Here is a 23,271-nt window from a genome sequence, read left to right as displayed (position 1 = left end):
CTGTACCGATTTTGGTTGATTATAAAGTTGTTTTTTTGACAAGCGCTTTTCTATGGCATGCAATCGAGGGGGAAAAAAGGAAGCGCATGAACCTCGATGCTCATGAATGTGTCGATCTGCTCGCCATTATTACCCCACCAAGGACCAGTGAGGGAAACTTGGATAAACAAAATTCAACTTTTTAAACTGTTTTAATTAGGGATGGGCGAGTACCGATACCACGCATCGGTATCGGGCCGCTACCAGCCTTTTTTCAAGTACTCGAGAACTCGTGACGCAGACGAGTACAAGCGACCGATGGCAGAGGGGGAAGACGTTAAGTGACTCCTCCTTGCCTGTAACTGGCGCTAGCTTGCAGCAGTTTTTCACCAAAACTTCATTGGTTTGGAAATACTTCAAAATTGTGAATCTTAAACTAAAAGAGCATTTTTGTGTTTTATTTTTTAGCGTTAAGACTATTGAAGAGTGACTGTGCTGTTTCTTTGGGCAAAATTAAAGTAAATATATTTGTTTAAAAATATCTTTTAGTGATTTTTTTTTATTTGTCAAAATGTACTACTGGTATCTGCAGTTGGTATCGGTATCGGTGAGTACTGAGGGTCTGAGTATCGGTATTGGTCTGAAAAAAAGTGGTATTGAACATTCCTAGTTTTAATATTACATTATTAATATTATTTTCAATATTACATTTACAATAACAACAACAATAAATACAACACAATTTTGTACTCTATTGGATGCTTTTAGGCCACAAAAAGTGATTCAATTTAATGGATAATCGGCTTTAACCTGTCCCAGTATTAGTCCATTAAATTGAGGAACCAATGTCAGGTAAAGCCTCCAAAAATATTTGCATATTAAAATAAAACTGTCATGTGTTTACAATAAAGTATTGTAAATCCTGCAAAAGATGTGCAGGTTAAATAAAATGAAAAATAATGTATAAATAAAACAGTGAATTCCCTACACATTGTGCTGATTAAAATAAAACTAGCATATATACATCGATTCTGGACAGGTAAAAATACAACTTTCTCAAATCACAAAAAAACTATACAGTTTAAAATTTTGTTATGTATGACAAATCTTTGCAGGTTAAAAAAAAAGAAAAAAAAAAGAAAAAAAGATACAATTACTGTTCCAAAAGTTGTGCATGTTAAGGAAAAATGATGACATGTAAATGCCTCAAAAGTTGATAAAGGCTAAAATAAAATGACCGCAAATCATCCAAAACGTGTGCAAGTTAAAACACATCTATCGTAATAATAAAACTTCCAAGACAATATCTCAAAAACTAAAGGTTAAATAGAATGTTTTTATAATAATGATAATAATAGTTTGAAATAAAATGTAATTTGCAGTCGCACCATTCCTGCAGCTCGGGTGACGGGATGAGGCCGGCCGTGCCGTTCTTGGTGTTCTCCAGCTTGCCTTGCCACCAGTTGTGGTCGTCCTTGGAGATGATCTGGATGATGTCGCCCACGCGGAAGAGAATGCCGGCCTCCTTGCAGGGGATCAGCTCGTCTTTGGAGGGGTCGTACTCAAACTGAGCCCGCACGTAGATCTGTGGGGAGGGGGTCGGGTGAGCTAAAAGTTGCTGTTGCCGGAACAAAGAAAGTCGAGGACAAGGAGAGAGGAGCGGCTACGCTAGGCTATGCTAGGTGTCTGTGGTAGTCGTGGCACAGGCCTTGTTTGTTTGGTCTAAACCACTTTTTCAACATCGTGTGGCGAGAGGGGCCTGGGTTGGGGATTTCGGGGTAACGGAGGCCGATATCTTACCTTGACAGACATTTTGTCCTTGATTGGAGGTCTGGGTACAATCTATGGATTTGAAAGCATCACAAACATCATGCAAACACACGTTTGAACACAACACGTGTGTCTATGTGTGTACCTTTGCTAATTGTTAAAACATATATATATATATATATATATATATATATATATATATATATATATATATATATATATATATATAGAATTGTCTATTTCCTGACAATTGTCAATACTCGTAATTTTAGGCCATGATGAAATATCAAAGACCGTTATCATTCACTACAAATAGGATGAAAATTGAATGAGACCAACTTGTACTACAGGCTAAAATAATATTAATTTCACAAGAAAGCTTTTTAATTCTCTATATAATTATTTTCTGTTAAAATTTCATCCATCCATACTCTATACAGAAAGAGTCCATTATATCAATACTGTATTATTATTATAAAGATAACATTTGAAGTTAATAAGAAAACCTTTTAATGCGCTACAATTATATTCTGAATATTATAATAATAATTATAAAATAATAAAAAATGTAAAGACTACACTCATGGTTACTGTATTACTATATAATGAGAAATGAGGAAAATAGACATTCATTAAGGTTTGTAATGTACTGCAGTAAGTTATGCACCGATCCAACTACTGTATCTAAATATCTAAAAGGTTAGGGGGGGAACGCCTAGTCTGTGACGGGGTGACGGTTAGTGAAGGCTGCTTTGCTGGTTTTAGATAAATGCAGTTCATGGATGCCCCATGTGGATGTAACGCAACCATGCACAGTCACCTCACAGGGCCGTCATTGGGGTTGGCATTTTTGGGATGGATGGTGTTAAGAATGCCTGTGCCATTAATACCACAGAATGGGAGCTAGTGTAGTTGTCAGTGCAAAATGGTTGTGTGTTACTTTTGGTGGCCAATGATTGGATTTCCAGAATAGGGCTGGGAGAAAATTCCCCATTAATGATCAATTAATCATCAATGTTACCATATTTTCAACATAAAAGCAGCAAGGACATCACACAGATGGGTGAAACCTGACTTTTAGATTGTTGGATGAGCTTTGAAGCACAGCAGAGGCGGCGAGGGGAAAACACAAAATCCTCACTTTTGGCAGGGGGATAAAGGAAAGAGTGTATGAGGACGTTCCCACCAAGCAGAAAACTTCAGTTCGGTTCACCACCATGACGGTCAGAGTGGCAAATCCTGGGATGACTCACGTTTTCATGTTACATCCAGCCATCCATTTTCTTTGCCCCTTAACCGTATTTGGCCAATCCCAGATGACTTTGGGTGAGAGACATATCATAACTTACCATAGTTAAAAAAGGCATTTATAGTTTACTTCTCATTCCATGACACAAATGTGACATATTCCTCAGTCAGTGGACTATACTATGTTTAGCTCCACCCTATTGTTTTATTCTGCTATTATAATACAGTTGATACTTTTACTTTGAAGGATACAGGAAAAGTTCTCATAAACTGGCAGGAACTGACGTAAGTAACCGACGTACTAGTAGAGCCAACTTCCAAGTGCAGAGAAGACGTGTGCACCACAGAAAAACAGAGAAAACTGAAGTTTACAACTAAATCATCGAGTGATTCTTTAGCACCTGGTTGAGAAGGGAACGAGGTTCATATTGGAGTAATGTTTCAATGTATAACAAATGTTGCTATATTTCATATTCATTGTGTAATCTACTGTAAAGTAAAACGTTACCGTTTTCGTCCACTGGAGTGTGCTAACGCTCCTTGGTAAATTATTTAGCAACGCTATTGCTCAAGATTGTCTTTTATTGACTAAGAATCTGTAGTTCTGTATGCTTTATTTTTGTTTTAAGGTATTTACAAAGGCAAAGGGCAAGGTTCAAATGTTTATTTACAATGTCAATTGAACTCAAGAGTTTTTCAAGGCTATAAAAGGTAATCATTTAAGGCATTTCATTTATAGTATATAGCTTAAAATGGTAAAAGGATACACAAAATATACCGTTTGAGTTATTAATGGCTGTTTTTATTTGTATTGTAGCACTTTGTTCACACAAAGGAAGGTTTAATAAAGGTTGTGAAGCATCAGTTGGAGAGACCTATATTTCAACCGAGGATGCTACAAAATATGTTATAGAGCATATATATTTCATTTACAGTAGTTTACATTACTACATTACATTCTTTATATACATTATATTACACCGCATATATATTTTATATAATACCGGTAATTATTTTTTTTTGTGACTTCTAGTCCAAATAAATACGAGATCATGAACTAGCGCCATGATTGATGTTTACTTAGTTATTTATTTATTCATTTATTCACTTACCTACTTCTAGTTATTAATTTATTCATGTAAATTTTATTCACTTGTATACTTACTTACAATGATTTGTTTTGCTCTTATTTTACTGATCTTACTGTTTACTGGTGACCAATTTCTGTTTCATGTACAGCACTTTGTATACAGCAATGCATGTTTTAAAGTGCTTTATAAATAAAGTTGAGTTGAGTTGAGTTTAGTTGAGACCCTCCCTCATGGCAGTTTTTAAACGGGAACTGAACCATATTGCTTGGTGGAAACGAAGCCCTCGAGAAGCAAGTGGGAGCCAGCAAGAAATTATATTCACCTGTCGACCTTTGGGCTGGATGGTTGATGGCAGGTCCTGAAGAAGCATCGAGGAGCAGAGAGAACACACGACAGGTCAGTGAGGTTGGATACAAACATTGGAAATGCATCGTCATGGCCTGTTGAGGAACATTAGAAACCTCCTCCAGAAGAACAGAACACCTGCTGCAAGCAAAGCGCATGGCCAAGCTGATGTGTGGTGTCAGCTATGATGCACAGCACACAGCGGGCGTTAACGAGGCACACCAATTTGTGAACTGAGATATCGGACACAATGAAAGGGGGAACCCTTGGAGAACAACACAGGATTGATGTGGAATATCTGCCCTGGGAACCATTTAAGGGTTTCTTCCTACATTTAAATACACACGTACATCTTGACGCAAGGTTGAAAAATACGTAAATAAATGGGAAGGACTTTTTTTTTTTTTTTTTGCCCCCATCGGGTTCGGACATCCTTACCAAGATTGAACTGTTAATGCTGGAGTGGCCATTGGCAGGGGACTGCCTGGACGTGGTGGGGGAGTCTTTCTGAAATAAGACACACAGGTCAACAGAGCACACGCACACCCACACACACTGGACAGCGACTGTGGCTGAGATGTACCACAGCATTGACGTGATTCACACCATCATGACAAGGGAGTGATCCTGGACTTGGTACAGATTTCCACTACAGCGGTCACTGCAAAAATGTACTGTGGCCCGAAAGACATTCAAATGTGACTATAAGGGTCACAAGCATCTCTTGCTATATCGCAGTTCATCGTTTGCAGCTTCAATATAGCAAGGATTCTTTAAGGAATACTTGACTCTCTGAGCCATTTTTAACAGTAAGAAGACAATATTTTGTCTAAAATTAATGTGATAACTTCATTGTATTTCATGAACCTTTAAAAACTAATTTTGCCAATTTCTGTCGGCTGAAGATGACATCATCTGTGCTGAGGAAACACCGACCAATCATGGCTCATTTGCTAAACAAACCCAGAAAACAGATGAGCCGTGATTGGTCATTACCTATTTCCTCAGCACAGGTTATGTCATATTCTGTCAACAGCAAGTGGAAAAATGTGTTTGTAAATATATTAATTGTACATGAATAATAATAATAATTTTATTAAATTGGTCCTAGACAATACATTACATTTTTTACTGCTGAAAATGGCCCAATTGGTCAAATTTCCCTTACGCAACCATTAAAAAAAATAAGAAAAAAAAAAGTATACAGGAAAATCCGAATTTACACTTGTGTGCCTTCATTTGCCACATTTTTATCACTATATCAACTTCATGAAATAAAATGCTTTCATAAATAACCACCCTTCTAAATATTTGTCCTGCAGCTATCTAATAATTAAAATACAAATACTACAGCAAATAGATATACTTAGAAATGATGAATACAGTAAATCCCCCTCAATCACGAGTTTCAGGTTCATGATCCCAGTATTTCACGTTTGTTGACTGCAAGCATTTTGCATTTTTGCTGTTTGAGTTTAAATCCTACATGCCGCGAAAAAATATCTACCTGTACTGATTTAGCAAATCATCACATCTCAAGCGTTTTGCCAGCTGTTGAATGGTGGTTGTGTTCTGTCAGGAGCACGGCCATGTATATAATGGACTCACAATGCTGCCTGCTCGCCGTAGCGAGAGGTGAAGACACAGTGGCCATCTTGCCTTGCCAATCTCTAAGCGCGTCTAACTCAAATATATCAATTTCTCTGTGGCGTTTTCATGTTATTTTCTGTTTTCATAGTGAAAATGGTTGCACCAATAAGTCAGCGACTACTATTCCTCCATGGGGGTCAGAAGGAGCCACTTAGCTAATAAAGCACTCGGGGAAACCATGACAAATATCCAAAATAGTTGATAGTAAGTTGATACATTCAAACAATTTTTTTTTAACTCTTTATACTAAGGTAAAAATTGAAGAGCGCTCATATTTTCTGACTGACCCTCGTATAATACATTCCCGACAAGATCTTGACAGAATTAAAATGAATCTCTACAAACAGGTGATTCCTCATTACTTCTGATGATATTCCGGTTCGAAATGCAAGATAATAATCTAAAAGGAAGGAGTACAGACAGTAGGGATGGGGACTGGCGAACACGGGGCAAGTAAGTAAGTGTTTGTCATTCCTGGAGCATAGCGGAGGAGGACGGGAGGGGATGGGACATGGAGTGGGGAAGTTCCGGTATCTTGGTTGTGAAATTGGTGTGCTGGATATCCAAGTCACCCAGTGGCAGCGAAACACACAGAAATTCACACAATCCACCCCACACAAACTCAGCGCCCTGGCGAGCGGTTAGTGAGAAGATGAGTGAAGAAGAAGAAGAAGAGGAGGAGGAGAAAAAGAAGAAGAAGAAGAGGAGGAGGAGGAGGAGGTGGTGGAGGAGGAAGGCGTTACCTCACAGGAGGAGCCCTGCGACCGGTAGCTTGGCACTATTTTAAATGTGATGCTGCCTCGCATCTCCTTCTGCAAACACACATGACGTTAAACAGATGACGTGCTAACTACTTAGCATTGTTAGCACCCACACACACTCACCAGCATCTTCTGCAGCTGCTCGACTGTCTGGTTGGCCACGCTAATGCCATTGATCTCCCTAATCTCGTCTCCAACGTGCAAGGTGCCTGATAAGACAAAATCATTTCGACGACATCACATTACGGCCAACGATGGGTTGCTGCCAAGTTATTTTATCCAACTTTTGTGTCCTGCCTTGTCTGTGGATCATTCCTCCGTGCATGATCCTCGCCACGATGCAGTTGTTGGAGTCGTTCATTTTCAGAGTGATGCCCTACATTCATCGACAACAAACATTGATGAGGGAAGAATTGAAATTAAGGTTGTGAAACACCAGTTGAACTTGGTCAGTGGAGCGGGAGCGCACCATCGGCTCGTCCGTATTCTTCTGGAACTGCACCAAGCGCACCCTGGTGACGTTTTCCAGGTCCATGTCTCCGTTGGTACTTTCGGGCGAGTCGCCATTCAGGTAGGGCGAGGTGGGTGGTGGCGTCACCCTCAGCGCATCGTCGCTGTAGACCTCATGCGCCACCACGTCGTGGGCCTGCAGCAACGCCTTGAGCGACAACAAAATGTAGCGTGAGAGCACAAACGCATCTTACCCGAGTGTGATATTTAATCTATTCAATTTTATCACTAGACTCGTATGATTCCATTTTTCCTTTTCGTAATTCACAATTCTTAATTCTGCTATCAGTACATGTATGAACATTACTTAACTGTACGCACAAGATTAATTTGTCTTGCACGCATAACTCCACTATTACTATATTGTATGTGCATGATTCTATTGTCCTCAATTGATAGCTCCTAACTTTATCATACTACAATAGCCTATGAATGTTTTCCTTCATTACTGCTGTAAACTCCTCTATCACTATACATGTATGATTCCCCTTTTTTCAATTCCTCATGTGATTTTTTTTTCCTTTTTCCTGATATATAGTTTCCAACTCCACTATCACAGTAAGCATACAGTATGAAATGAATATATTTTCCTAGACTCATATCTCCACCATCACCACATACATGTAAACTTAGGAGTTATAGCTCTGGCATGCTATATCAGGAAAATTAATGAAATTTTTTCTTTTAAAGGATTTTATTTAAAATATGTTTTTATTATAATGATGGAGAGAACTAATCTGAACTCTATAGCATTAATGATTCCATGTGGAAAGCTGCATGGACATAACTCAAATTCCAATATCTGATATCATCATGTTGTTCTTCAGACAAAAAAAAAAAGTTTATTGAAATTTAAAACTTTTCTTGCATGGTCACAGACGTTGACCACAGCAGTGTGATGCCCCAGTCGGATTTCCCCTCCCCCCTCCTCTTTTTAACTGGTGACATTAAAGTGATGGGATTAGCGGCGGGGACACTGATGACAGTTGAGTGGCTTTTCCATGAAACAGATTAACTCACGCTGCCTACATGCTGGAAAACTTACTTCAAGTTGTCTCACCTTTGAAACTCAAAACGTATTGTTGTAGACAACCGCACTGCATCCCAAATGGGCAACCTCCAATTGTATATGTATTGTACTCATGTAGTTAAAAAAAAAAAAAAAAGACTAAAACAGCAGATAATTGATGAAAATTCCCAAGTTATTGAAGCATAGACATCAAAATTGGGTGCCTAATAGATACATAATTGAGCAATTGAGTTTCACCGAATTGGATGTAAAATCTAAATGCTTATATACAATCACAAGCATTGTATGTTCTTATTTTTTGTGAAGCTGTGTTTACATTCTTTTTTTATTCAAACATTAATTTTTAATAAATATTTTTTATTAAATTAAAAAATGTTTTATGTATATTTTGTCATTTTGACATTTTCATTTAGAATTTCAAAATTTCAAGCGCACCAATTGTATTTCGAGTTATTTTATGCCAACTATTTTACAGGACTTGAGATAATCATTTTTATGCAATATGTGTTTCTATAAATCTTCCCTTATTTACGTCACAAATCAATAATGTATCATTACAGATATATTTTCAATGTATGTCAGTCATTGATTATGACAGAAATGATCCAACTGCTGTGGCAAACTTATGACGTACGCGACATGATTTACACCCTCATCCAACAACTTGGAGCAGACTGGATTTGAATCCTTCAGTCCACTGCACTGTTCTTGGTATTACCAAAACAAACATAACACCAACAAGAGAACGACTTTCTATTAACAGCGCCTGCGCTCTTGAACTCACCATGAAATGCGGCTGAGTCAGTATCCGTCTGAGTTCTTTCGCGTCGTGGTTCTCCGGATAGCAGGAGATCTCCTCCAGCACCTGAGGACAACGACGACGACAGGGACCTTTTCAATCACCGCAGTCTCCCAAAAATCTCTTCGGTAATATCCCGACAACCGCACCGACCCTCACAAAAATGTCCCCCCCGCCCCCGGAATCACCACTGCCAAGTTTGGACACAAAGTCGACAAATCTCCCCCCTTCTCCTGCCTGCTTATTTGGCAGCGCTCGGTTGGAAGTCAGCTTCAGTTATGTTAGCGCCTGACTGGTGAATGTGGCGTTGCAGAGGTGAGGCGGGGAGGAAGTGCGTTGCGGGGCCTTTTCAATACGCGCCATTGTGAAGCAATCAGGTGCTCATGTAGTTTGTCAAGCAACAAACCCATCTTGATTGTCCGCCTCCGACAGATCTAAAAGCATTGGTAGCACGTGTGATGGAGCGCTTACATATTCCAGATGTTTCAAAGCGCCACTGTCTTCTTGGTGCGAGGAGGATGTCTTGAGTGGAGGAAGACACAGGGAGACCAGGTTACACAGTCGCAGTCAAAATGTTTAAAAAGGTCGTCTTCCGCCAGGTTAATGGATTAGTGCAGTGAGCAAAAGCAGCTAATTTTTGCTATTAGTTGGAAAACAACACCCATGTCCTTTTATTGTAATTAGTCCAGTGTTTGAAGCACCTTATCAGTGAGAAATAAGAGCGGAGACAGAAAGTTGTGTAGCCTCAATCAGAGTGAGCGAGCGGCAGGAAATCAAAGCTGAGTGGAGTAGAGCTCCTGTTAGGAAAGTATAACACCAATTGTAACGGACGCTTACCAGAGCAGGCTGCAACGTGATCACATTATGTTTGGTGAAGCAGCAAGCAGCTCAGGTTATTATTTGTGATCACGAGGCCATGTAGCACCCTATAGTGTAATTATTTCCTAACAATATAATAAAGCCTGAAAATGTAATACAATTTGCATTTAAAGGCACAGTCCAACGTTTTCACTCAGGAAAATGCACTATATAAATTCAGGATATATACCCATGAACCCCTTCGCGGTCTTCTTCTGTTAATGTGTGGTGCTGATTTTTTCCTCTACCCCCACACCCCCAGCCTGTATTTTGCCATTTTGTGTTTGTTTTGTCAACAGTGGGACATTTCAGGGTGGTGTCTGTGGACAGACAGTTGTTTATACCTCCAGCCAATCGCAGCGCGGGGGGTGGCAGGGGGCGTGTCACTCACTGTAGGCAGTTTGCTGTGTCCAAATTCATAAGGCTGGGTCCTCCGAAGGGCAAATTTGTCGGCTGCATGACGTCACTCCCGCCACAACTCGACAGCACGCACGGACTTACACATGAATGGACTGTTAGTCAATGCGTTACCGATAAGCAGCATTGACAATCCATGCACAGTTGAAAACAAGAGTAAATCTTGGGATTGCATTTGCTCGGTTCCGAGCCCATAGGAGTGGCTTTGGCTGAAGAGCGACACAGAGTTGGCCTGCTTGGACAGGTAAGTGACAAACAGAAAATAAAATGTTAACTTGCTGATTTAGCGACATACTAGGCTAAGTCACTTTGAGACAAGGGTAACTCGGCAATATAGAACGAGGGTCGAACTTTTCTTATGTCCTTATATTTACACCTGGCATTGAAGCTGAAGTTAAGTCAAAAGACCAATTGTTGTTTTGAGCTATTAACCCTGTCAGCGATCAATCGCTGAGTACTGTCAAAGGCAGGGGGCGTGAACGTTGAGCTCCTGTGTTGAGCCATTGGAGGGGTCCATTTTGAATTGTTTGCTTAAAAACAGAAACAGTTTGTTTACAAACAGAAAGTCAAAACTCCGGACTTTGCCTTTAACCTGATCAAAAATGGAATATAACCCAATAATGCAATGCAATAATTTCAACAATAATAATAATAAAAAAAATAATCCTGACTGATACTGAAATAACATTTTTACCAAAAATGTAATACCTTATTACATAATACTTTGCAGCAGAGCAGTTGTAATTAAGTGGGAGGAGCTTACTTTCATTAACTCTCTGCATAGCTGGTTTAACACTAAATAAATCAACCCTTGTCAAATAACTCCAACACCCACTCCATGTAAATCAGAAATACACTTTGAAATCAAGTCCGAAAATTAATTTTAAAACCAAAATTTTAACACTCCAATGTTTACTGTGAATGCATATAACAGTCTTAAACTCTCAAAACAAAATGTAGAATCTGTGAAGTTTTCTATATTGTGCATCAATATCAGTCAAGTTAATAAATAAATAAATAAATAAATAAATAAATAAATACATACAGACATACAGACATTATTGGTGAAATTATCACATTAATAGATTTTATATTTTTGATCACATTGGGAGTGCGCATTTTATTACATTCTCAGGAAATGTTTACATTATAGGGTGACACAAGGCAGCTCATTTTACATAAAGTGTGACATCTGATGCCATGTCTAGTCATAAGACCTTGTATACTGCTATTTGCAACTTCAACCTTTTCTAAACACGAAGACAATCTTGGCGCTTTGAAGCGTCATTTAGAAAATGATGTCATAACATCAACAGGTCTCCTTGTGCTGCCTTCAAAATACAGCAGAATCTCTAAAGTAGAACATCCCAATTAAAGTACATATTTCTGGGAAAACCAAGTCTATAATATCGCCCAAAAATGACCTAACGCAAGATTTAATCATGTTGTGAGACCGTTGTGAGGCATTCAAAGGATTAACTCCACAAGTGTGTTTTATATTTTCTGCAGCAATCCATGAAGGCAAAGGGGACAGGTATGATTCGAGCTACAGAGAAATGCAATTTATTATTATGATCTAGTGGTCCACGTGTTTCTGTCCAGGTTGCTCAGCACAATGGAAGGTGACTTGCGTTTAGTCATTATGCGAAGGAACGCCTCCCAAACCGAGGCAGTCATCCCTCTACCCTCTGCAGATAATGAGTAAACGATGTATCAGTTTTACCCTTCACTACTTATTTTTACATGTACATAGCAGTTAAAGTGATTGCTCGACTTGCCTGTAAAAGGTTTTATGATGCCAACGGTTTGGCTGCACTTTTCCACAGTTTTGTTGCAAACTGTTGTACTCACAATAAAAGATTCTCTTCTCTTATTTTCTTCGCAACCAAAAGCGAACCTGACACCCTTTGTTGTGGAATACAATGCTATTTAGCTAGCTTTCCCTGAAATAGATTTCCCTGTGTGTGGAATTCGGGATTGGATGCCAACCACATGCTCCTACAAGAAAGCACAAAATAAACAAATACTGGTTGTGTACATACTTCCATGTAACACACACAAGCATTTTTTTTCCCCATACTCTCGTCAGCCTCCTTCAGCAATATATATAACGCCAATCAAATGAGACTTTACACAAGTAGGGTGAGACTGTGCATGCTATAATGTAACCTTGTATAAGCGTGCTGCAAGTGTGAGTGTTGCTAGTGTGTGTACGTATCAAGCAGCTAATGAGGGACGTCAAAGAGCTTTATGAGAAGAGCGCAGTGCAAACAGGCCAAAGGGCTGTGGTGCAGCTGCTCAGACAATGAGCGTGAGTCAGTGGCAGTAAGCACAAAGAGCACTCAGGGAGGTCACTAAGGTTCATCACCAGGCACAATAAAATACTGTATATAGGACTCAAATATATAAAAATGTGTATCCAGGCTTTGTCCCTTCTTTGCAGCTGCAAAATAAACCAGCATCAGAAGAACACGGTCAACAGCTTTTCACATTTTTTTCTTTACTGAAAAAAGTGGCCAAAACGCAACCCTGACATTGTCGCTACATAGGTGCTGAAGAGTGAAGATATTAGTAAGCAAAAAGGCCGAAAGATTAACAAAACCCAAGCACTGGGACAGTGGAAAGAGACGCTTTAATAACAATTTTCCACTGCACAGCACCAGCTTGGCTGATTGGATACAACAACAACGCATACCACGCCACATCAACCGTATCACTTGGATTACGAACATACAACAACAGTGGAGACGAATGAGGATATTAGCAAATTATTAGCAGGATCACAAAGTAACTACTACAACAATATATCTGATTACATGATACGGCGATTGTTAAAAAATGGCAAGTGCACTTGTTCCACATTTAGCATAAAAAAATGTGCATTTTCAGTGTGACAAAAAGCCAATTCAAATTAAACATATTTCTTATTCAGACATGTCATTAAGAAGTATAATTAAAACTGGATTTGCCAACACGCAAGTGCTACATTAATGAGTAAGACCCAAATAGGCACAGTGCAGTGGAAAAGGAAAATTAACAGCAGGTTAGCCTGTTTAATCACAAAAGAGAAGACATGTTGCTGGGAATGATCGTGTGTCGTTTTACCTCTTTGGCTCTCTGCACGCCGTCACTGGACGGGTTCCTGATCTGCGGGGACGACTTGGTGTTGATCTTATCGTAGAGCTGCAAAAGACAAACCCTCACATCCATTAATCAACTCGTGGAATATCACGATCACCACTTCAGTTCTGTCACTTCATCAACACCTTTGTGAAAAGAGCATCTGGGTGTTTCCACACATGTCATGCAAATGAAGAGTTCGCAATCAAACAGCTGATTCATAAATACAGCTCTAGTGTACATCAAATTTATCATATGACGAGCAGGCCAGTAGATTTTTTGAATGAATAGTCAGACTAGTACGTACAGAAAAGTGTTGCATTCACTTGAAAAAACAAAAATAAAAACAAGACTCCTGTTTTTCTGACTAATTCTTTTCTGTTTTACTATTTTTTTTATCATTAAAAAAAAATAAATCAGAAAAACAACATTAAGAAAAATAGGAGGAAAAATTACCAGAAAAAGTCAAAAAATATTTAGAAAAATAGGGGAAAAAAACAGGGGGAAAAAATATTCTGTAAAACAGAGCTCCCCCCCCCCCCCCCCCAGAGTATATATATATATATATATATATTTTTTATTTTTTTTTCCTACGTTTCAACTCCAAGTGACTTGTTGCAGACTCGCTAATGGCGGACATTTTCCCGCATACCTCCAACTATATAACTTACTGGCTCAGTTAAGGTAAGGCATGTACCTAATTAGTAACACACAGTATTTGGCCATGTTTTATGCTTCTTTAATCTATACTATCATTCTAATATCCATCCATCCATTTTCTTGACCGCTTATTCCTCACAAGGGTCGCGGGGGGTGCTGGAGCCTATCTCAGCTGGCTCTGGGCAGTAGGCGGGGGACACCCTGAACTGGTTGCCAGCCAATCGCAGGGCACACAGAGACAAACAATCATCCACACTCACAAGCACACCTAGGGACAATTCGGAGCGTCAAATTAACCTACCATGCATGTCTTTGAAATGTGGGAGGAGACCGGAGTACCCGGAGAAGACCCACGCAGGCACGGGGAGAACATGCTCATTCTAATATAAGATAGGTTTTTCGTTTTATGGAGTACATAAGTACATGAACATGTCAACCGATCTGCATGACTTTAGTAAGCTAACAGTTAAGTTTCTACGGAAACGTAGTGCATGCGGGAAAGTGTCTGCTATTAGCGAGTCTGCAACAAGTCACTTGGAGTTCAGAGGTCAGAAAAATAAATAAATAAAGCTCCAGGTTGCTTGTGAGGAGCAAGCGGTTTAGAAAATGGATGGATGATAAATAAAATACTCTGAAAAACAGAAGCTGGTGGTTTGCTTTTTGTAGTATTTTTTTCTGTTTTTTGAATAATTTTCCCACCTGTTTGCCTGAATAATTTTTATTTTATTTGTCTGAGTATTTTTTTCTCCTGTTTTTCTGATTTTTTTCCCCTCACGTTTTTCTGATTTTTAGGGCCCGAGCAGCGACCGCTGCGAGGTCCCTATTGTTCCTGAAGGAATTCTTATTAGGGCCCGAGCAGCGACCGCTGCGAGGTCCCTATTGTTCCTGAAGGAATTCTTATTAGGGCCCGAGCAGCGGCGGCGGCGGTGCCGCTGCGAGGCCCTATTGTTTTTGTAGGAATTCTTCTTATTATTAGGGCCCGAGCAGCGGCGGCGGCGGTGCCGCTGCGAGGCCCTATTGTTTTTGTAGGAATTCTTCTTCTTCTTATTATTATTATTATTATTCTTATTATTATTATTCTCCGCAAACAATCACATTTTTGAGACGCTAAACGTGAACGAAAACTCACCAAACTTTACACGCACATCAGGCCTGGCGAAAAATTTGATATTTTAAAGTCGCCATACATGATAACAGAAAAATGGCTCCATAGCGCCACCTACATAGGTTAAACGGATCCCTGTCCCGCTACGATTGTCCTATGGCGACGAAAATTGTGTGGCACCCGTAGCACATCCAGATGAACAAAAACCTCTTTGATGTGTGTACCCTAAAATAGACAGAAAGTGAGGTATGATCATCTGAATGTCCAATTTTGGCCCAGTTTTGCACATTTACAGGGGTCATACTTTTGCCCGCTTCTCCTACACGGTTAACCCGATTGACTTCAAACTTGGGATGGACCATCTCAACACCTGGGACAACATCATTGTAAAAAATCTAAAGTTTTTGATATACTATATGACGGCGGCGACGCATCAAATTTAGAGTTTAAAAATTCTTACTTCACGAAGCATTGCCGGTTGTACGTTTAATCTAGAGCTACGAAAATTTGTACACATATGTACTCTTTTTGAACCATATGCTAAACCTCACAGGAAGTCCGCCATTTTGATTTATTTTGGAACGTGTTGCCATTTTTTTGGCCATTTCATTGGGGTCTTATTTTAACGAACTCCTCCTACAGTGTTTATCCGATCATCTTCAAACTTGGTGTGATTCATCTTAAGATGTTGAAGATGAAAAGATATTGAAACCTTTGTATTTCGTCGCACGCTGTTGTCATGGCATGCACTGTTTGCAAAGGAAAAAAAATATCCTTAAAGAAGCATTCCCATTTGTACGAAGCAGCGAGAGCTACAAAAATTTGTAGACATATGTAACAGCCCACAATGTACAAAAAAGTCTCTTGGTGCCATGTGCTAAACCCAACAGGAAGTCCCCCAGGGGCCGGGCATCACATTTTGAGCTAGAAAACTCCTCTTTAACGAAGCATTCCCGGTTGTACGTTTCACCTAGCGCGATGATAATTTGCAGGCATACATAAGAGCCTACGATGTACAAAAAAGTCTCTTGGAACCATGTGCTAAACCAAACAGGAAGTCCGCCATTTTGATTTACGATGGGATTTGTTGCCATTTTTTGTGGCCTTTTTCAGGGGTCATATTTTAACGAACTCCTCGTACAAAGTTCATCCGACCGTCTTCAAACTTGGTGTCTTTCATCGTAAGATGTTTAAGATGCAAAGTTATCGCAAGTTTTATTTTGTCGCACGCTGCTGCTATAGCGATGCATTGTTTGCCAAGTAAAGTGCTGCTTTGTTTTTTTATCTATACATGTGTGAAAACTCATGAAACTTTGCAAACACATCAGACTTGTCATGAACATGAATTTTTAGAGATTTATTGTGCAATTTGCAATAAATAGCGCCCTCTAGACATTTTTATGAAGTATTTCCGATTGTATGATTCTGCTAGATTTGTGAAAATTAGGACAGACCCCTATCAGCAGAATACCTACAAAAAAGTATTATGTAGCCATTTGCCAAACCAAAGAGGAAGTCCGCTATTTTGATTTTATTTTGGGAATTATACATCATTTTTGGCCTCTTTCATTAAACTTTGCACAAACAAGGCATGGAAAAAACTAACATTTTAAATGGTCCTTGCTCCATGTAACAGTACCCCAACGTGCCAGTACCCTGACGTGCAAGTAACCCAACGTTGTGCTCAATAGCGCCCTCTATGCATTTTTATGGAGCATTTCCAATTGTATGATTCAAGCGATACACAACTAAAGATGACTTGACCTAGATTTGTGAAAACTGGGAGGCATACCTATTAGCTTAAGACCTACAAAAAGTATTCTGTAGCCGTATGCTAAACCTAAAAGGAAGTCCGCCATTTTGAATTTATTTTGGGAATTGCACACCATCTTTGGCCTTTTGCACTCACAAAGCTTGTCAAAAACATTTTAGATGGTCCTTGTCCGATTTGACAGTACCCCAACGTGCCAGTACCCCGACGTGCAAGTACCCCAACGTGGCCCAGGTTGCGAGGGCCCTTTATAGCTGCTCGCAGCTCTAGTTATTCTTATTATTATTATTCTTATTAGGGCCCGAGCAGCGGCGGCGGCGGTGCCGCTGCGAGGCCCTATTGTTTTTGTAGGAATTCTTCTTATTATTATTATTCTTATTATTATTCTTCTCCGCAAACAATCGCATTTTTGAGACGCTAAACGTGAACGAAAACTCACCAAACTTTACACGCACATCAGGCCTGGCGAAAAATTTGATATTTTAAAGTCGCCATACATGATAACAGAAAAATGGCTCCATAGCGCCACCTACATAGGTTAAACGGATCCCTGTCCCGCTACGATTGTCCTATGGCGACGAAAATTGTGTGGCACCCGTAGCACATCCAGATGAACAAAAACCTCTTTGATGTGTGTACCCTAAAATAGACAGAAAGTGAGGTATGATCATCTGACTGTCCAATTTTGGCCCAGTTTTGCACATTTACAGGGGTCATATTTTTGCCCGCTTCTCCTACACGGTTAACCCGATTAACTTCAAACTTGGGATGGACCATCTCAACACCTGGGACAACATCATTGTAAAAAATCTAAAGTTTTTGATATACTATATGACGTCGGCGACGCATCAAATTTAGAGTTTAAAAATTCTTACTTCATGAAGCATTGCCGGTTGTACGTTTAATCTAGAGCTACGAAAATTTGTACACATATGTAACAGGCTATGACCTACAAAAAACTCTTTTTGAACCATATGCTAAACCTCACAGGAAGTCCGCCATTTTGATTTATTTTGGAACGTGTTGCCATTTTTTTGGCCATTTCATTGGGGTCTTATTTTAACGAACTCCTCCTACAGTGTTTATCCGATCATCTTCAAACTTGGTGTGATTCATCTTAAGATGTTGAAGATGAAAAGTTATTGAAAGCTTTGTATTTCGTCGCACGCTGTTGTCATGGCATGCACTGTTTGCAAAGGAAAAAAAATATCCTTAAAGAAGCATTGCCAGTTGTACGAAGCAGCTAGAGCTACGAAAATTTGTAGACATATGTAACAGCCCAAGATGTACAAAAAAGTCTCTTGGTGCCCTGTGCTAAACCCAACAGGAAGTCCCCCAGGGGCCGGGCATCACATTTTAAGCTAAAAAACTCCTCTTTAACAAAGCATACCCGGCTGTACGTTTCACCTAGAGTTACCAAAATTTGTAGAGGTATATAACAGCCCTCGAGGTACAAAAAACTCTTTTTGAACCATATGCTAAACCTAACAGGATGTCCGCCATTTTTATTTACTTTGGAATGTGTTGCCATTTTTTGGGCCATTTCATAGGGGTCATATTTTAACGAACTCCTCCTACAGAGTTTATCCGATCATCTTCAAACTTGGTGTGACTCATCTTAAGATGTTGAGGATGAAAAGTTATTGAAAGCTCTTTATTTCGTCGCACGCTGTTGTCGTGGCATGCACTTTTTGCAAAGGAAAAAAATCCCTCTTAATGAAGCATTCCCAGTTGTACGAAGTAGCTAGAGCTACAAAAAATTGTAGACATATGTAACAGCCCACAGTGTACAAAAAAGTCTCTTGGTGCCATGTGCTAAACCCAACAGGAAGTCCCCCAGGGGCCGGGCATCACATTTTGAGCTAGAAAACTCCTCTTTAACGAAGCATTCCCGGTTGTACGTTTCACCTAGCGCGATGATAATTTGCAGGCATACATAAGAGCCCACGATGTACAAAAAAGTCTCTTGGAACCATGTGATAAACCAAACAGGAAGTCTGCCATTTTGATTTACGATGGGATTTGTTGCCATTTTTTGTGGCCTTTTTCAGTTGTCATATTTTAACGAACTCCTCGTACAAAGTTCATCCAACCGTCTTCAAACTTGGTGTGTTTCATCTTAAGATGTTTAAGATGCAAAGTTATCAAAAGTTTTTTATTTTGTCGCACGCTGCTGCTATAGCGATGCAGTTTGCCAAGTGAAGTGCTGCTTTGTTTTTTTTATCTACACATGTGTGAAAACTTATGAAACTTTGCAAACACATCAGACTTGTCATGAACATGAATTTTTAGAGATTTATTGTGCAATGTGTGAAAACTCATGAAACTTTGCAAACACATCAGACTTGTCATGAACATGAATTTTTAGAGATTTATTGTGCAATTTGCAATAAATAGCACCCTCTAGACATTTTTATGAAGTATTTCCGATTGTATGATTCTGCTAGATTTGTGACAATTAGGACAGACCCCTATCAGCCTAATACCTACAAAAAAGTATTATGTAGCCATTTGCCAAACCAAAGAGGAAGTCCGCTATTTTGATTTTATTTTGGGAATTATACATCATTTTTGGCCTCTTTCATTAAACTTTGCACAGACAAGGCATGGAAAAAACTAACATTTTAAATGGTCCTTGTTCCATGTAACAGTGCCCCAACGTGCCAGTACCCTGACGTGCAAGTAACCCAACGTTGTGCTCAATAGCGCCCTCTATGCATTTTTATGGAGCATTTCCAATTGTATGATTCAAGCGATACACAACTAAAGATGACTTGACCTAGATTTGTGAAAACTGGGAGGCATACCTATTAGCTTAAGACCTACAAAAAGTATTCTGTAGCCGTATGCTAAACCTAAAAGGAAGTCCGCCATTTTGAATTTATTTTGGGAATTGCACACCATCTTTGGACTTTTACACTAACAAAGCTTGTCAAAAACATTTTAGATGGTCCTTGTCCGATTTGACAGTTCCCCAACGTGCCAGTACCCTGACGTGCAAGTACCCCAATGTGGCCCAGGTTGCGAGGGCCCTTTATAGCTGCTCGCAGCTCTAGTTATTATTATTCTCCGCAAACAATCGCATTTTTGAGACGCTAAACGTGTACGAAAACTCACCAAACTTTACACGCACATCAGGCCTGGCGAAAAATTTGATATTTTAAAGTCGCCATACATGATAACAGAAAAATGGCTCCATAGCGCCACCTACATAGGTTAAACGGATCCCTGTCCCGCTACGATTGTCCTATGGCGACGAAAATTGTGTGGCACCCGTAGCACATCCAGATGAACAAAAACCTCTTTGATGTGTGTACCCTAAAATAGACAGAAAGTGAGGTATGATCATCTGACTGTCCAATTTTGGCCCAGTTTTGCACATTTACAGGGGTCATACTTTTGCCCGCTTCTCCTACACGGTTAACCCGATTAACTTCAAACTTGGGATGGACCATCTCAACACCTGGGACAACATCATTGTAAAAAATCTAAAGTTTTTGATATACTATATGACGTCGGCGACGCATCAAATTTAGAGTTTAAAAATTCTTACTTCATGAAGCATTGCCGGTTGTACGTTTAATCTAGAGCTACGAAAATTTGTACACATATGTAACAGGCTATGACCTACAAAAAACTCTTTTTGAACCATATGCTAAACCTAACAGGATGTCCGCCATTTTTATTTACTTTGGAATGTGTTGCCATTTTTTGGGCCATTTCATAGGGGTCATATTTTAACGAACTCCTCCTACAGAGTTTATCCGATCATCTTCAAACTTGGTGTGACTCATCTTAAGATGTTGAGGATGAAAAGTTATTGAAAGCTCTTTATTTCGTCGCACGCTGTTGTCGTGGCATGCACTTTTTGCAAAGGAAAAAAATCCCTCTTAATGAAGCATTCCCAGTTGTACGAAGTAGCTAGAGCTACAAAAAATTGTAGACATATGTAACAGCCCACAGTGTACAAAAAAGTCTCTTGGTGCCATGTGCTAAACCCAACAGGAAGTCCCCCAGGGGCCGGGCATCACATTTTGAGCTAGAAAACTCCTCTTTAACGAAGCATTCCCGGTTGTACGTTTCACCTAGCGCGATGATAATTTGCAGGCATACATAAGAGCCCACGATGTACAAAAAAGTCTCTTGGAACCATGTGATAAACCAAACAGGAAGTCTGCCATTTTGATTTACGATGGGATTTGTTGCCATTTTTTGTGGCCTTTTTCAGTTGTCATATTTTAACGAACTCCTCGTACAAAGTTCATCCGACCGTCTTCAAACTTGGTGTGTTTCATCTTAAGATGTTTAAGATGCAAAGTTATCAAAAGTTTTTTATTTTGTCGCACGCTGCTGCTATAGCGATGCCGTTTGCCAAGTGAAGTGCTGCTTTGTTTTTTTTATCTATACATGTGTGAAAACTTATGAAACTTTGCAAACACATCAGACTTGTCATGAACATGAATTTTTAGAGATTTATTGTGCAATTTGCAATAAATAGCGCCCTCTAGACATTTTTATGAAGTATTTCCGATTGTATGATTCTGCTAGATTTGTGAAAATTAGGACAGACCCCTATCAGCCTAATACCTACAAAAAAGTATTATGTAGCCATTTGCCAAACCAAAGAGGAAGTCCGCTATTTTGATTTTATTTTGGGAATTATACATAATTTTTGGCCTCTTTCATTAAACTTTGCACAGACAAGGCATGGAAAAAACTAACATTTTAAATGGTCCTTGTTCCATGTAACAGTACCCCAACGTGCCAGTACCCTGATGTGCAAGTAACCCAACGTTGTGCTCAATAGCGCCCTCTATGCATTTTTATGGAGCATTTCCAATTGTATGATTCAAGCGATACACAACTAAAGATGACTTGACCTAGATTTGTGGAAACTGGGAGGCATACCTATTAGCTTAAGACCTACAAAAAGTATTCTGTAGCCGTATGCTAAGCCTAAAAGGAAGTCCGCCATTTTGAATTTATTTTGGGAATTGCACACCATATTTTGCGTTTTGATTAAACTTTGCACATACAAGGCTTGTCAAAAACATTTTAGATGGTCCTTGTCCTATTTGACAGTACCCCAACGTGCCAGTACCCCGACGTGCAAGTACCCCAACGTGGTCCGGGTTGCGAGGGCCCTTTATAGCTGCTCGCAGCTCTAGTTATTCTTCTTCTTCTTCTTTTTCTTTGTTATTATTCTTTTCCGCAAACAACCACATTTTTGAGGCACTAAACATGAACGAAAACTCACCAAACTTTACACGGAGATCTGGGCTGGCGAAAAATTTGATATTTTAAAGTCGCCATACGTGATAACAGAAAAATGGCTCTGTAGCGCCACCTACATAGGTTTAACGGATCCCTGTCCCGCTACGATTGTCCTATGGCTACGAAAATTGTGTGGCACCTGTAGCACATCCAGATGAACAAAAACCTCTTTGATATGTGTACCCTAAAATAGACAGGAAGTGAGGTATGAGTATTTGAATGTCCAATTTTGGCCCATTTTTGCACATTTACAGGGGTCATACTTTTGCCCGCTTCTCCTACACGGTTAACCCGATTGACTTCAAACTTGGGCTGTACCATCTCAACACCTGGGACAACATCATGGTAAAAAATCTAAAGTTTTTGACATACTATATGACGGTGGCGGGGCATCAAATTTACAGTTTCAAAATTCTTACTTAACAAAGCATTGCCGTGGTACGTTTAATTGAGAGCCACGAAAATTGGTACACATATGTAACAGACTATGATCTACAAAAAAGCCTGTTGGTGCGCGAGGCGAGGCATCAAATTTTGTGTTTCAAAATTCTAACTTAATGAAGCATTCCCGGCTGTACATTTCACCTAGAGTTACCAATATTTGAAGACATATGTAACAGCCCTCAAGGTACAAAAAACTCTTTTTGAACCATATGCTAAACCGAACAGGAAGTCCGCCATTTTGATTTACTTTGGAACGTGTTGCCATTTTTTGGGCCATTTCATAGGGGTCTTATTTTAACGAACTCCTCCTACAGAGTTTATCCGATCATCTCCAAACTTGGTGTGATTCATCTTAAAATGTTGAAGATGAAAAGTTATTGAAAGCTTTTTATTTCGTCGCACGCTGTTGCCGTGGCATGCACAGTTTGCAAAGGAAAAA

The 23,271-nt window shown here is 39.5% G+C and overlaps 1 protein-coding gene across 17 annotated transcripts in view; it reads right to left on the bottom strand.

Annotated features, from left to right (window-relative positions):
* caska (calcium/calmodulin-dependent serine protein kinase a) overlaps nt 1–23,271 on the bottom strand; it is a 124,833-nt gene that overhangs the window by 9,788 nt on the left and 91,774 nt on the right. For 5 of the 17 annotated variants that reach the window (XM_077536210.1, XM_077536209.1, XM_077536211.1 and 2 more), the window contains 11 exons: nt 13,564–13,641; nt 9,655–9,705; nt 9,169–9,249; nt 7,314–7,502; nt 7,142–7,220; nt 6,968–7,053; nt 6,827–6,895; nt 4,872–4,940; nt 4,411–4,446; nt 1,780–1,821; nt 1,368–1,564 (listed from right to left, as the gene is read on the bottom strand). In XM_077536210.1, the coding sequence (XP_077392336.1) occupies nt 1,368–1,564; nt 1,780–1,821; nt 4,411–4,446; nt 4,872–4,940; nt 6,827–6,895; nt 6,968–7,053; nt 7,142–7,220; nt 7,314–7,502; nt 9,169–9,249; nt 9,655–9,705; nt 13,564–13,641 (977 nt within the window). The remainder of the gene's footprint in view (nt 1–1,367; nt 1,565–1,779; nt 1,822–4,410; nt 4,447–4,871; nt 4,941–6,826; nt 6,896–6,967; nt 7,054–7,141; nt 7,221–7,313; nt 7,503–9,168; nt 9,250–9,654; nt 9,706–13,563; nt 13,642–23,271) is intronic. The other 12 variants (XM_077536215.1, XM_077536216.1, XM_077536218.1 and 9 more) reach the window with 6 other exon arrangements.

This window comes from Festucalex cinctus, chromosome 11 (genome assembly GCF_051991245.1).
Source record: "Festucalex cinctus isolate MCC-2025b chromosome 11, RoL_Fcin_1.0, whole genome shotgun sequence".
In the NCBI taxonomy this organism is placed as follows: Eukaryota; Metazoa; Chordata; class Actinopteri; order Syngnathiformes; family Syngnathidae; genus Festucalex; species Festucalex cinctus.
Note: the sequence above shows the minus strand (reverse complement) of the source record. Positions and strands in the feature narration are given on the sequence as shown.